Source organism: Aulonocara sp. 'chitande type north' Nkhata Bay, linkage group LG22 (genome assembly GCF_057382095.1).
Source record: "Aulonocara sp. 'chitande type north' Nkhata Bay isolate Kocher_YH1m ecotype deep benthic linkage group LG22, A_spYH_male_GT1.1, whole genome shotgun sequence".
NCBI lineage: Eukaryota > Metazoa > Chordata > Actinopteri > Cichliformes > Cichlidae > Aulonocara > Aulonocara sp. 'chitande type north' Nkhata Bay.
Window position 1 is genome coordinate 15,006,645 of NC_141364.1, and position 13,761 is coordinate 15,020,405.

The 13,761-nt window shown below is 40.6% G+C and overlaps 2 protein-coding genes and 1 long non-coding RNA gene across 3 annotated transcripts in view; 1 reads left to right on the forward strand and 2 right to left on the reverse strand.

Annotated features, from left to right (window-relative positions):
• Positions 1-44: 44 nt before the first annotated feature.
• psmd4a (proteasome 26S subunit ubiquitin receptor, non-ATPase 4a) lies at positions 45-7,101 on the reverse strand. Its single transcript, XM_086281472.1, has 10 exons — positions 6,947-7,101; positions 6,231-6,371; positions 3,861-3,975; positions 3,666-3,752; positions 3,464-3,532; positions 3,092-3,307; positions 2,209-2,317; positions 1,983-2,114; positions 1,721-1,773; positions 45-637 (listed from the first exon to the last, which is right to left on the reverse strand). Exons 1-10 carry the CDS (start codon positions 6,970-6,972, stop codon positions 467-469), a joined length of 1,119 nt encoding a protein of 372 aa, XP_086137598.1. The 5' UTR covers positions 6,973-7,101; the 3' UTR covers positions 45-466.
• LOC147303845 (uncharacterized) overlaps positions 3,712-13,761 on the forward strand; it is a 26,154-nt gene continuing 16,104 nt past the window's right edge. The window contains exon 1 of the long non-coding RNA XR_015127042.1: positions 3,712-4,032. This is a non-coding gene — a long non-coding RNA (uncharacterized LOC147303845). The remainder of the gene's footprint in view (positions 4,033-13,761) is intronic.
• LOC147303846 (phosphatidylinositol 4-phosphate 5-kinase type-1 alpha-like) overlaps positions 9,699-13,761 on the reverse strand; it is a 13,787-nt gene continuing 9,724 nt past the window's right edge. The window contains exons 11-16 of the mRNA XM_086279910.1: positions 13,488-13,536; positions 13,319-13,403; positions 13,062-13,232; positions 12,712-12,898; positions 11,740-11,824; positions 9,699-11,646 (exon numbers count right to left, since the gene is read on the reverse strand). Of these exons, the coding sequence (XP_086136036.1) occupies positions 11,641-11,646; positions 11,740-11,824; positions 12,712-12,898; positions 13,062-13,232; positions 13,319-13,403; positions 13,488-13,536 (583 nt within the window). The 3' untranslated portion in view covers positions 9,699-11,640. The remainder of the gene's footprint in view (positions 11,647-11,739; positions 11,825-12,711; positions 12,899-13,061; positions 13,233-13,318; positions 13,404-13,487; positions 13,537-13,761) is intronic.

Here is a 13,761-nt window from a genome sequence, read left to right on the forward strand (position 1 = left end):
TTAAAGGCTGATGGGGCTGCAGAAGTGTCACCACACCACAAACACATGTTTAGACAGTTTTTATTGCAAAAGAAACCCACAAAGACATGACAGGAGTGTGGCTAACTGTTTGGTTTCAAAGCCTGCCACCACAAAAAAAAGAAGAAAAAAAATCTGTGGCGAGAATTATCATTAATTGTTATAACCATGTAGAGAAATGTAGAGTGAAGGGTGCACAAGGCAATTTGAGAATGGACCATTATTATATTTTAATAGCATCAGTTTCTTTGTGGGCATATTAAACACTACATAGTTATTCAGTACTGCAGTATTTTCTTCTATATTGGTGCCTCTGAGTGTCTCGACAGAGAAGGATAGTAATAAATGTCTGAGTGCTGTCATGCAGGGCGATGCATCAGCATTCTTGTCATACATGTAGGAAATCCTGCATTAGTCTGCAATTGTTCATGTTTCTCTATTTCATTCCTCATTTCTTCTTCTCTTCATCCTTTTTGCCGTCTGGCTTGTTTCCCGTCTGGGAGGCCAGGGAACCCATGGCGTTGCGGATGGCCTCGTTGTTGGGGTCGACACCCGGCAGGTTCTCCAAGACGCTCTGAAGGAACTCTGGGTCTTGCATCACGTCATAGTCATCTTCCTCCTGTTCAGTTAAGATACAGCATATATTATACACAGCTGCTATATGGAAGTTTGATTCTGCCACTAAAATTAAAAATGCACTGAATGTGATGTTTTGCAGGGAAACCACAGGTCCTGACATATATTCAGATGCTACTTTTACACATTCCACTTAAACCCCTGAATGATGTCACAGGACCAAAAAGGACCCGAAAGGATTAATTGCCAGCCCCACAGAATATCTACAGGGGTCCTGTGTTGTTTTGGTGGGATGAGAATGATTGGGCGTTGGTCCTTAGCAGAGCTTTGCAGACAGTTATCTACATGTTGTAGCTGTGCACTCTCACCAGGGGGCAGTGTCAATGATATGTATGACAGCTAGTCTGTGGGCCACTGTTTCACTATCTATTTCATAGCGTCATCACCACCAGGCTGCCCGCTGCTGGTTATTTGAAGCTTTTTGTGCAGTCACAGATCTACAGAAACTGATAGAAGCACAGGCATTTCACTTCACACACTGTCAGGATGTGGTTTTAATGTTGTGGCTCATCGGTGACCACTGTATGTATGGTTTTAGCACCATTTTGTCACCTAGAACTTTGCCAGCTCATCTAGTCTGCATGTTGTCTTATCATCTGAAGAACAGTTTGCCACGATGACACCATGCTCATACAAATGAACACCATTTAAAATAGCAAACTATTCAAAAAGACACAGGAAATACAATTTGATGCTTAAAGATGCTGAGTACATTCAGGTCCATCTCACTATTGTTAAACTTGATAGATGGATATTTATTACTGAAAGGCAAGTGCCTCCTTATATTTAATATCTGCTAGATTGAACCCCGACTATTCAGAAACAAGCTACTTTCTTATGAAATCATTCCTCCTTCAGGTTATTAATTGAATACGTTTTATTCGTATCGAGTCTTTGAAAGGGCTCCAGCTGTTACGTCGGTTCACATTATGTGTGCTGGAATAACTCGAAATATTTCCTTCCTTTATTACTTTATGAAAAGTCCACAAAGCATGATGATTTCACATCCAACACTCAAAAATAACAGTTGCCTTAAAGCTCAATTTAAATCATTACGATGACTCACCTTGGCTGATTCAGCTGTGTCCATGGGGGCTCCTGTGTCCATTTCACCATACTCTGTTCACAAATAAGAGGATAGTTATGCTTTATGTTCAATAATAATAATAATAATAATAATAATAATAATAATAATAATAATAATAATAATGGATTGCATTTATATAACGCTTTTCGGGACCCCTCAAAGCGCTTTACAATACCACTATTCATTCACTCTCACATTCATACGAGTTAAAACAAATACACTGATCATAAGTGGAAGTTACCTCCTCCAGCAAGAGACATCTGCATGGCGTAGGCTATCTGCTCCTCCTCGGTCATGCTGCTGAAGTCAGGAAGCACTGCTGCACCACTCTCAGGCTGAGATACTGACATCTTCAGTAAAGCCTCCTCTGATTCTGCGTTTAAAAAGAACACTTGGTTAAATTCTAATGTACTGTAATAATTTTTATCTCAAAGGTGAAAATAACGATCTGTGAATTCTGCAGTCACCATCTGCGCTGGGTGTGGGCACGCCTGCCTCGGCCGCAGAAGCGGCAGCAGCTCTGCGGGCCTCTTCCTCCTGCCTCTGTCGCTGCTCCTCCATTGATACACGCAGGGCCTAAAGCAGGGGCAGCACGGTGAGATAAAAAGGCACAGGATGGACTCAGTCCACAGGACAGGAACAAGAAAGTCACTTTTTAAAATTTGTGGCAAAGCCACAGAGTACTTGAAATATGACTGAAGTCATGTAAAAGAATGAGTACTCTGTTTCATGTATCTGGCACAAGGGCAAGATATAGATATAAGAAAGGAAACTGTGGAGATAGTCGTCAAGTTGTTATGCAGGAAATAGTTTAAAACAACCTGCTTTTATTAACCTTAGACACGCAAGTTTCCAAAAGAGGCAGCATCGAAAATAACACCATTAATAATTTATTTCCTAAATAAACAAATGAACTAGTGTAGAAGAGCTGTCCTTTACATTTTTGGCCTCATGATTATCAGCTTTTATAAAGATGATGTCATTGATATTAAAAGTCACACATTCCTTTACTGCCATTTTAAAGACTGCTTTGGAGCGTCACACCCATTCTCTACACGTCCATCAGTTGTGCCAATAGCCACATCTGTTCTCTAGTTATGGAAGACCAAATTATTATCAAATATGAATAAGGTTCTCCTGCTGGTGTGTGTTATGGTCTTTGTATTTACAGTGGTAGTGGGAAATAAACTCCCCAGTGTTGCTCACAAGCAGCAGTAGCTCTGTCAGCATAGGCAGGCTTTGAGTTGAGTATCTGAAAGGATTTTTAATTTTCTCCTTTTCCATGCAACTATTTTGGCACATAATATACCACATTATCAGCTTCTCAACCCACCTCCCTATATTGCTTACCAAGGCTAGCTCTGGATCAGCACTGGGATCCACCCCAAACTCAAAGTCGCTTGCACCGAGACCCATCATAGAGCCTCCTTCCCCGGCCAGGATGGGAGAGGACAGCAGAGCATCAGCCAGACTGGGTCCTGGAGGGACTGTGACCAGGTGGGAGCCCGTCCCCTCCTTCCCATTTAGAGTATTTATAAAAGCAGTCAGCTTCTCTGTGTTCGCCTCCTGAACAAATAGTTGGAGACAGTTTGTTTAGATATAGAAGCACCAGATATGGAAATGAAAACAAAACAATACAAAAAAAAAAAGAAAAATGTTGGTAGGCTTTAATGCATCTCGTTTTATAGCTCTGATATGGAAGATTATCCAACAATGTCTCACCTCCTCTCCAAAGTTAATAATATCCACATTCACTTTCTCCTTTTTCAAGCGCTTTGCCATCTTCACAAGCTGAAGAATCGGTAGATTAGGACAACAGCAGGCGGAGAAATATGCACAAACACATGAGTGCGCAGACAGCAGGAGACATTACACCTTTTGCATATAATGTGTAGTTAAAGAACATTTAACAAAAGGTCCTCACATCTTTTTCATTATCCTCCACAGGACTCCCAACAAAGGCAATGATCCTCATCTTGTGGTTTTTTCCTTGTCTGTGCTTTAGGGCCAGCTAAAGAGGGAAAGGATAAAATTATGGATCATAAACTGCCATAAACTGTTTTGTTTTTTTTTGTTTGTTTTGTTTTTAACCAGTTACTGCAGTTTACAGGTTACACACATGAGCGACTCGGATGCCTGTGCAGAAGCAAATCTTTCCTCTGGGCTGGACAGCGTGGAGTTTGGACAGGATACGGCCAGTATCCGGAGTCAGTGTGGTCAGGACTTCACAGTTACTGCAAGAAAACATACAAAAACCCAGGAGTCAACACCTTCAGTTGTTACCTTAACAGGTAATTAAATCTGACACACAATTTAATACACAACACTGTCAAATGAGTTTGTGCCAATTCCAAATAATCCCAGTAAAGTACACATTTAACAAATTAACAATTGGTTAATATTAATATTAAAATACTAAATATTAATTAGAATTAGCTCTGTCAAAGCAGTGTGGTGTACTAAAGAGCAGCTTTCATAAATAGCAGGTCAGACTGGTGGTTAAAGGAAGTGCTCCTCATTTAGAAACCATATGGTTTGATCGTTTTGATGTTGTGCAAATGTCTGTTTACATTAACCACGGGTTGGAAAAGAGCTAGCACAGCTCATGTAACACCTGCTTATCTTTTGTAAAAATGCTTATGGTTAACCAGCAAACAGTATTAAACCTCAGACCCAGCAGCAACAGGCCAGAGGTCTGAGCTATGAAGTAGGATTTTGTGTTATCCAGGTAACATCGGGGTTTTCAGTACTACAAAGATGGACCACTTACTTACTGGGTAACTTATGAGATGAGATAGCCTTTATTTGTCAGTTGCAGGTCTTTTGCCCACAACCGAGATGACAGACCTTGCCGACCGTACATACAATACAAACATCACATTGGGGAGACAGGTCAGGCCAGGTAGCGAGGAAAAAAAAAAAACATTGAAATGCACAGATATCAACACACCATAACACAATAAACACAGACAGCAACATGGGAAAGTGTTCCAGTGTGTACATCTGATCTGGGACCGCTGCAATCTTTCTACTGCGCCTCCAGCTGACCCAATGTCCACATCATGGGGGAGGTAAGCGTTGGAGCTGGCGTTGGATCCGGGGTAGGGAGGGTGATGCGTCGGTGAGTGCTTATCAGTATCAGTATATGTATGTGTGTGCGTGTCCATAGTTCAGCTGAGACAGTGTCCTTCGCCCTGCCAGGCTAAGTAAACAGTCTTCCAGCCAACCCAGGTGGCCTTGTAGGGAATGGGAAGGAACAGACTCAACACAGTCGTTATCAGGGAGTTGTTGTTCGGCTCCAGCCTTGAGCTGGCGCCAAAGGGGTAGCCGGGTTATGATGGAGAATTTCAAGCTGTTTTTTAACACTCCGACACTGGTCTCTCAGTCTCCCGTTAATAGCTGCGAGCTTCTCCGTGATGTTATTAGCCGTCGATTTTGTGGTCTTGTCACTCTTTTTGCTCACCTAGCAGATTCTGAGACCTCACGACCGCAGCCAACTGATCCGAGGTGTAATCCAGCTCCGCCCAGAGATGTTGTTCTGAGTTGATTCTTTCCTGATGTAATCCAACATACATACGCTCAAAGGTGTTATTCTGAGCATTCACTGCAATCATAAGTGCCTCCAAGCTCTTAACCATGCTGCCTTCAGTGAGCCCTTTCTGAGAAGTCGCACCTGTTGTTCCAATCCCAGCGGGCAGCCTTGTGGGGGTTTGAACAGCCGGTTCCGCTCTCTTAATTCTCCGATAAGCCAGGGCCAAGCCAGCTCCGATCAGCAAGAACCCTGTTATCATGGTTCCGAATATGTAGATATCTTCAGCGTCCTCGATCGACAGTCCCGCCAGGCACACGATCCTCTGCCACCCGTCCATCGTGTATCCGGCAGGGAAAGTCCCTCCAGGGCACTCGGGTTCTCCCGAGCCCAGACTTCTCGTTGTTAAAGTGTGTCAATAGCAAATCTTCTGCAAATCTAACCTGCTCCGGAGTAGGTCGGGTTCAAGATTAAAGAACAACAAGTATAAATCATCACCACTACTCCAGAAAATAGCATCAGCATTCCTGGAAGATCGTTGGACTTCTTTACACAGATTGTGTAAGGGCCTTAAGTTTTTTTTTTAATAGCATCTAAAGTCTAAATCAGCCAGTCTGTTGCCAGTACACTTATCAATAACTGTGATTGGTCAGACGCTGCCAAAAACCACTCTTGCGTTAACTTATGGAGAGAATAACACTCTTCGTGTGACCTCTTATCCTGACTGTTAGGATAAGTGAATCCAGATAACGGAAATCTACCCTGGGTATGTTCAACTTGTTTTGTACAGGCCTTAGCTGTCACAGCCTCTACACAAAGACAACAAATGCACTTCTTTATTTAGAAGGAAGTCATTGCACTGCATCCTCTGAAGACAGCCATCATCAGTAACCATGTACGATTTAATGAAGTGTTATGACTTTAGCCACATAATTGTTTAATGAAGAGAGAACGGCTTACTTTGCCATAGTGATGAGGCCCACGTTGTTTTCTGGATTGCTGCGTGTTTTGGAGTGGCAGACAATGTTGACAGCATCCTGCTGAGCCTGTAGCCTCGTTGGCAGGAAGTCTCCATTTCTCATGTACTCGCTGTTGTCCACACTGAAGAGGAAACAGCACTTTAATGTGTACTCCATCACAAAGCTTAAGAGTTAGTAAGCGTTCACGTAATTCATTATCAGCCATAACCTACATTGGCCGAATGGGTAATATAATATATTCACCGGGAGAAGCAATAAACAAAAGTTTAGCCGCTATAAAGCGTAACAGGGTAAAAACAGTCACAGCTAGCACGGCTTGCTAACGTTAGCGAGAGGTGACTCTACATATGCCGCTGGAAAACAATCAAGTAACCGCTGGTGTCAGTTAATAATTTAGGCAGAAAACACCAAACTGTAACCAGCGACATTCTGGAAATTAAGTCTCGTGGCTTGCAGGTAAGTAAAGACTTTAATAAGACCTCAAATCAAGGCTAACTTTAGCTACAATGACTCAGCCGGTCGATATTGCGTTAGCCGGCCCACAATCAACTGTGCATTATCAGCCTGGCTGGCAGCGACATTTACCCCATATGCAGCTCGGTGAGCCCCCTTATAAAGTAACTTACTGGTACACCTCCATATGAACCGCTAACGGGTTTATAAACACACACAAAAATACATTTGTAGAGTTCTTACCAGACCATAGTACTTTCAAGCACCATTTTGGAAACTTCTTGTTGCTTTCTGTCGTAATCCAACAAGCTCACAGATTATTGGACGACGGTTGAACAAAGCGAAATATGATTGGGCAAGTCTTGTCTCCTTCAGGTTGTAGAGAGCTAGAGAGTATAATTAGAGCTGGTCTTTACTATTTAGAAGTTCTTTGGGGAGGGGGAACTGGTTTAATAAGAATTAAACTAGTTCATACAGGTTTACCCCCGAAACATTTTCTTCGTCAAACCATTTATAGGCTTTGTCTTCAGTAATAACCTATAGATTAACTCATTTATCACCCCCGAATCATCTTTTCTTTTCGGCTGGTGCCTTTAGGGGTCGCCATCATCTATTCCTTGCATCTGTCACACCAGTCTTCTGCATGTCCTCATTCACTACATTTATGAATCTCTTCTGAGGTCTTCCTCTTTCCCTCCAAATTCAGCGTCTTTTGTCCAGTATATCCGCTGTCCCTCCTCTACATATCCGAAATATCACAGCCTTGCCTCTCTAACCTTGTCTCCAAATCGCTCGATCCAGCTGTCCCGCATATGTATTCATTTTTAATCTTGTCCCTTCTGGTCACTGCTAATGAAACTTTTAACATCTTTAGATATGTCAGCTCTAATTTCAGCTCCATCTTTGCCAGCAACTCCAAATCATACATCATAGCAAACCTTCAAGTTCCTTCTTGCTGCTCTCCTTCTTTCACAAATCAGTCTTTATACTCAGTTCTACCCACGCCACCCTGCCTGCACTCTCTTCATCTCTCTTGTGCACTCACCTTCACTGTAGCGTCCCTCTCATTCACAGTCATGTTTAATAATCTGAACGAATACAATTATTTCCCAACTGGCCACCACAGCAGATGAATCCACATGTTTATTCTAAACAGTTCAGAGTAGGAAAAAAATACAGGATGATTTAAAACAGTTACAGCAGGAGGCTTTAAAAAAAAGTTTCATGTCTTCAATTCAGGTTTGCCATGCTGGAGCAAGCAATTTTCAATCCACCACAATTACAAATAAACATTAGAGACCAGAGTAATACATACATTATATAACGCTGTAATAAATAGGGCTACGTGTGCATCTGTTTGGAACCATTAAGACTTTTATTGTCGGGACAGGGCATCACCTCAGAGTTTGGTTTAACAGACAAGTGAATTAAATAATCTATAAATGCGGTTTGCCTTTATATAATTCCTCCTGGTGGGAAAATTGTCAACTGGTTTAAATTATTGCACAGTTTTTTCACTGAAATATGCGGTGTAAACAAAAAAGCATCCCCTAAGTTACAGTTTTCTTATATCCTTATATGCAGCTCAGCATTTTTAGACATCAAATACTTGGGAAGTATTTGCAGTTTAACATGAGCCAAACATAACGCCAAGTTAAGACATTGTACATGAGAGTAAAAACATTTTGTTTTGTGTTTTACAGTAAATACAAAGTCTACACATCTCTGTTAATATGCCAGGTTTTTGTGATATATAAAAATAAATAAAATAAATAAATTTGATTGTTTTTCCATCTTCAGTGCGACCTATAACTACACAGTTTAACTAAAACATAAACTGAAAACATAAGTGTTGACAACCTCGGATAACTGCAATCAAATTTATGTTAAGTAGTCTGCACACACCTGCCATCTTTTGATCAAAATCACATATAATTCAGATGTTCTAGTGAGATGTTCCTGATATTTACATAGCTGCATCTTAAAGTCATAGCCATTATTGTCAAATGAATGACATTATTGAAAGGTATCAATCAGGAGAGGGCATTAAATGTACCACAAAACACAGTGAAGACAGTCATGAACACGTGGAGAATATTTGGCAGTGGGACTGCAAAGACTGGACATCACTCTAAAATTTATGAAGAGACCAGAAGAAATGTGGTCATCTGGCAAGTAGTCTTCATGAGTCTGGGCTATGTGGTAGGGTAGGGTGGTAAAACAGAAGCCTTTTCTCACTTCCAAACATCCAAGCCTGGCTACATTTTTCAGCATTTTTCTACAGGTTGACCTAAAGGGGGCTGTGCAGAGGAGACACCCTCACAGTCTGTTAGATTTGGAGTGCTTTTTGCAAAGAAGAAAGTTGAGATGTACTCCCCCTAAAAGACTTCTGTATGCTCCAACAAACTATAAGTTTTAGTTCCACTGTACAGGTTATAGATCGCATTAAAAGGTGGAAAAAAACCCCTGCAAATATCTTGGTATAATTTTACGTTAACATCAGCAAATCCTGGCATTTTAACAGAGGTGTGTAAGCTCTTTATCTCCACTGTAGCTTATGAAAAGGTAGGCTAGCGTCCACCTTTACACATCAGGCAGTCATCACCATTTAACTAATGAAAAAATAGCAGTTAAACCATAATAGGTACCCCTCAGTTTTCAGTCTCACTACTCTTAGCTTTACCTAACAAAATCAACACCACCGGCTCTGTTAACCCTGGATTTACAGGTCCTGCTGAGAGGTTTACAATCATAAGACAACATCAACAGATCAATATCAGAATTTAATAAGAGGTCGAGGGAAATGCTAAAGCCTGTGGGAAATTGCACCAACAAGTTATATTAAGATTGTAATAAATATAGACAAAAAATATTAGTAGCAATTGGGAAATGCTGAATGCATGAGTAAAAAGCGAATGGACAGGAATGCATAATGATAAAATAACCAAAGACAGCACATCATAAATCAGTTAGAAAGTATATAGAAGTCGTCATATATAGTTGCAGTTTTATTTAGTTTGCTTCTGGCAGCAAATAAATGTAAATAGTGGAAAAGAAAATGCAGTACCACCAATGATTATAGTTCAGATATTCAGCAGCCAAAGCTCCTACCAACTCTATATTACTCACTTTCTTTTTTTTTGCACATCCTGCCCTTGTTTTCAGTGGCCACAAAGACCGAAAACAACAATAACACTTAAGTAGGTCCAACTATTCCACCACACATTTTGAAACGTTCATTTAGAAAAGTTTCCTGTGCTGTTAGATGTGAAAAATAAAATCACTTAAAAACTAACACAATCAATTAAAAACAAACACAAAAATCCCACACAAAGTACAGGTGACAGTCATGTCTGAATTTAGAAGTAGATGCTTTCTTTGCGCACGATGCACATCAGCAACTTGTAAACTGCTGCAGCTCCGCAACTCCATGACAGCGAGGGTTTGTTTCAGGTGTTACGCTGGTCAACGATGCTGTTCTTGTCACAAAAGCGCAACAGCATTATACCAACAGTGCACACTGTGCTGGTGTGCACTGTGTCCTGTGAAGCAGCACAAACACCCTCCAAATATATCACAAAGTTAAACACACAACTCTCTTAACACAGGATTTTCACAAAAGTTGAACTATATTGAGAGCTACTATTATAATCTAAATTGGAAAGGTCAGACTTACTGCAGGACAGCTAAAGGCCACATTAGCTTCAGCTAGGCGTAAACCACAGTGTTGAGAAAAAAAAAAGAAAAGAAAAATAGGAGTCTATTATTCTGGAGAAAAACAAAACAAGGCAAATTACATGCAACAGTAATTTTTCATTTGTGCTGGCAGTATATATGTATATATATTTAAAAAAAAACTTACTGCAACTTTACTAGTACAATATTAATTTCAATGTCCCAACTTATTACAAAAACATAGTGATTGTACCAGTTTGTACTAATGCCACAACATGCTCTTTGGTTACCTAAAGTGGTTAGGTTTAGTGTGATTCTCCTATTTCTGTTTTTCTTGCATATATAACACAAGCTTCTCTTTGCCGGTTTGGTCCGTGACACCGAAGCTGACTAACTCATTAGTTTTGCTACCGAGTACCAGTATCGGTCTCATTTGAATACAAGCCAGTCGTATAAAAAGAAAACATTTAAAATAACCTTCTGGCCTGAATATCACAGGTGATATTTAAGATTCACAGTCTGTAAAAGCACTCCAGGTCCACGGGAATACTTGGGTAAATAAAAAGCACAAGCTGAAGGTCTTTCGTCCTGCATGATTTGCATTCAGAGTAAGCTTTTAAAAATCAGAAGCTTACAATGCATGAATACAGTAATTTCTTTAAAAACTAAGACTTTATTTAAAACTCTGTTCTCAATCCTCATCATAAGGCTTTCCGTCAAAGCAGGTAGCACAAACACTACTCTAGACTTGGACCTTCGGGTGGGCGGCAGGCACACAGAAAAATCTGCATGAAGACGTGCTACAGCCATTTGGTCAAAAAAAAAAAAAGAAGAAGAGAGAAGCAATAAAAATAAAATAAAATAATAATAATCCCAAAAAGGACAATGACGTATATAGCCAGGCCTGAATGAAGAATCTCAGTTCTTCAATAAGGCAACATTTCCACACTAAATGCTTAACTGAGCCAAAAATGATCATTGGTTGTGACTACAGGCACTTCTCCTATGGGTTTAATAATAGTGTTCAATAACTACAGCATTACCGTGTCTGCAGTTACTAGTGTTGCGACACAACCGCCCAGTTACATTATCATATTGTGCAAAAAAAACAAAGACAACAAACATTTCATATCCCTCTTGGTCCAGGAGATGCACTGCGTAATTTTTTTTTTGTAAGTTCTGGTACCTCAAATCATACCAAGGGAGTTATAAGATTTCAGGAAGGATCAGAACATCCTTCAAGTCATTCTTTTTCCTCACATCTACACCTGCAAACCAAGTGAAAGAGTATTAGTTTTAAAAAAAGTTCAAATACGAGTAAATATTTTGATAGCAGAACCTGAGGTTTGAAATCAACTTACTGAGCAGCTGCTTACACACGGGACTACGTCGCTGAGTGAGATTGCTTCCTCAGCACCACTTTCTTCAAGAGTCCTAGACTGAGCCCTGAAAACAACAGGAGAGTCATGAGGATGCATTTGAACCTTAACACAGTACGAGGCACTGGTTGTGGAGGTGAAAATATTAACAGAATATACACTGCATTTTTTACAGAAAGCTTTATGAGCTAATTCGACGCTTGTTTCCATGCCTAGAATCCTGTGCTGCTTTGGGAAAATGTTGACTTTCCTGAAGTTCTGGTTAAGGCACATTTTTGTCTTCTGAGAAGGCCTCACTTCCAATCTGTGCATCAATGGGTCATTCATTTATTCCTAAGTTGATTTGCATTCCACTTTTCAAAGTGTTTCACAACTTGAACAAAAGCCACACATTAACCAAAGGATCACACGTTCATTCCAACATACACACTTCCATACACGCAAAAACAAAATACTGAAGAACACATCATGTGAAAGCTGACCTATCTAAAAAGGAGTTTAAAAATGTAGGCCTCTAATACAGCCTGAAAGAAGCACTGCATTTCGGATCACTTTAAATGGGAGAAGTAGAAGATTTCTTACTTCAGAGAAGGATATATAAAGTTCTGTTTTAGGTGAAACTAAGTGTTTCATCTTTAAAGACATTTCTGTTTGAATATGTTATTACTGTGTTGTTGTTGAACTTTGTTTTGTTTCTGGTATTTTGTCCAGCTCTTGTGGTGATTCAAATACACCAGCAGGTGTGTGCACTTTATATCCAAAGCAGAACATTTAGTAGATGATTACAAGTTACTTCTGGTACTACCATATTCAGTTAGTGTAATTAGACATTAATCAATGCATTCAGATAACACTGGTGTGTTGTAGGAAAATGTGTGTGTCTGTGTGTACTGTCATAAAAGTGACAGGTGGATCGTTAATACACAAACTATTACACTATATGTCCCCTCTTACCCCTTGGGGGTGCTGTCTTCCTCGTTTTGCTTGTTCGAAGATTCTCCCCGAGTGTTAGACTGAAGACGACTTGCTGGTAAAAATCTGGGGCTTCCCAAGGAGGAGATGGCAGTTTCAACAGCGCTAGCAACAGGGTTGCGTGGAGGAATGGTATCTGGGAGGAGGTCAGGACGACCTGCGAGCATAACTGGCGAGAGGGGACAAAAACGGTTTATTGCTGTGTTGAAAAAGAAGCATCTCCCATAGTGGTACATGTAAGAAGACTAAATGTTTGCAGCTGTCATGAAAAATATGAAACATAAATAGTTCCCCATAGAGAAGTTAAAGCTTCTGTGCTCTTTCATCCTCACTTTTGTCTGCTTCGCTGTCCTCTCTGGTGTCTGAACTGGCTTGATGTTGGAGCAAAGGACTCTGGGCGGTGCTGCTGCTGCTGGCTTGGGTCATCAGAGAAGGTCCAGAGCCAGCCGCTCTTTTCACAGGACCGGCTCCTGCACGGCGCTTCTTAGACGGGGAGGTCTTCACTAGATACGAGACAGAGAAACTTTGAGTCTGTGCAGTAACACTGGTGTGACAGAGTCATGTTCAGACGGAGACAACATAAACTTACATGCATTCTTTCTAAACACTGTGTTGCACATAAACTTCTGAAATCGCTCGGCATAGAAACCCGGTCTGTGCACTGATACAGTGTCCTGAAAAAAAGAAATAAAACAAGTTAAAATCTGTATTGTTAAATCATTGCAACCAAACTAGCTAGTACTAGTAAGGGTCCTTACCCCATCATGAACCAGAGCCTTCCAGGAGTGTTCAAGCTTCTTTGCCAATCTGAAAAAACACACACACACTCTGACTTGATGGTAAATGGTAACTAGACTGGTTCTTATATAGAACTTTTTCTACTCTAACTGCTCAATGCAGCTTGCCTCATTTACCCATTCGTCCAAGCACTACTTTTTCCCCCCTCTATGCTTTTCATAAAATTTAGATCCTCAAACAGAAGTATTTTCTTATCACACGCTCACTGTAGAAACATTTGAAAGTGCCCTTGTA

Excerpts from the sequence above, each read along its gene's own strand:
- psmd4a (XM_086281472.1), bottom strand. The coding sequence starts at position 6,972 with ATGGTGCTTGAAAGTACTATGGTCTG. Across the intron at positions 6,372-6,946 it reads CTTGAAAGTACTATGGTCTG|TGTGGACAACAGCGAGTACA; the intron begins GTAAGAACTCTA and ends TTTCCTCTTCAG. Across the intron at positions 2,115-2,208 it reads GCCCACACCCAGCGCAGATG|AATCAGAGGAGGCTTTACTG; the intron begins GTGACTGCAGAA and ends TTTTAAACGCAG.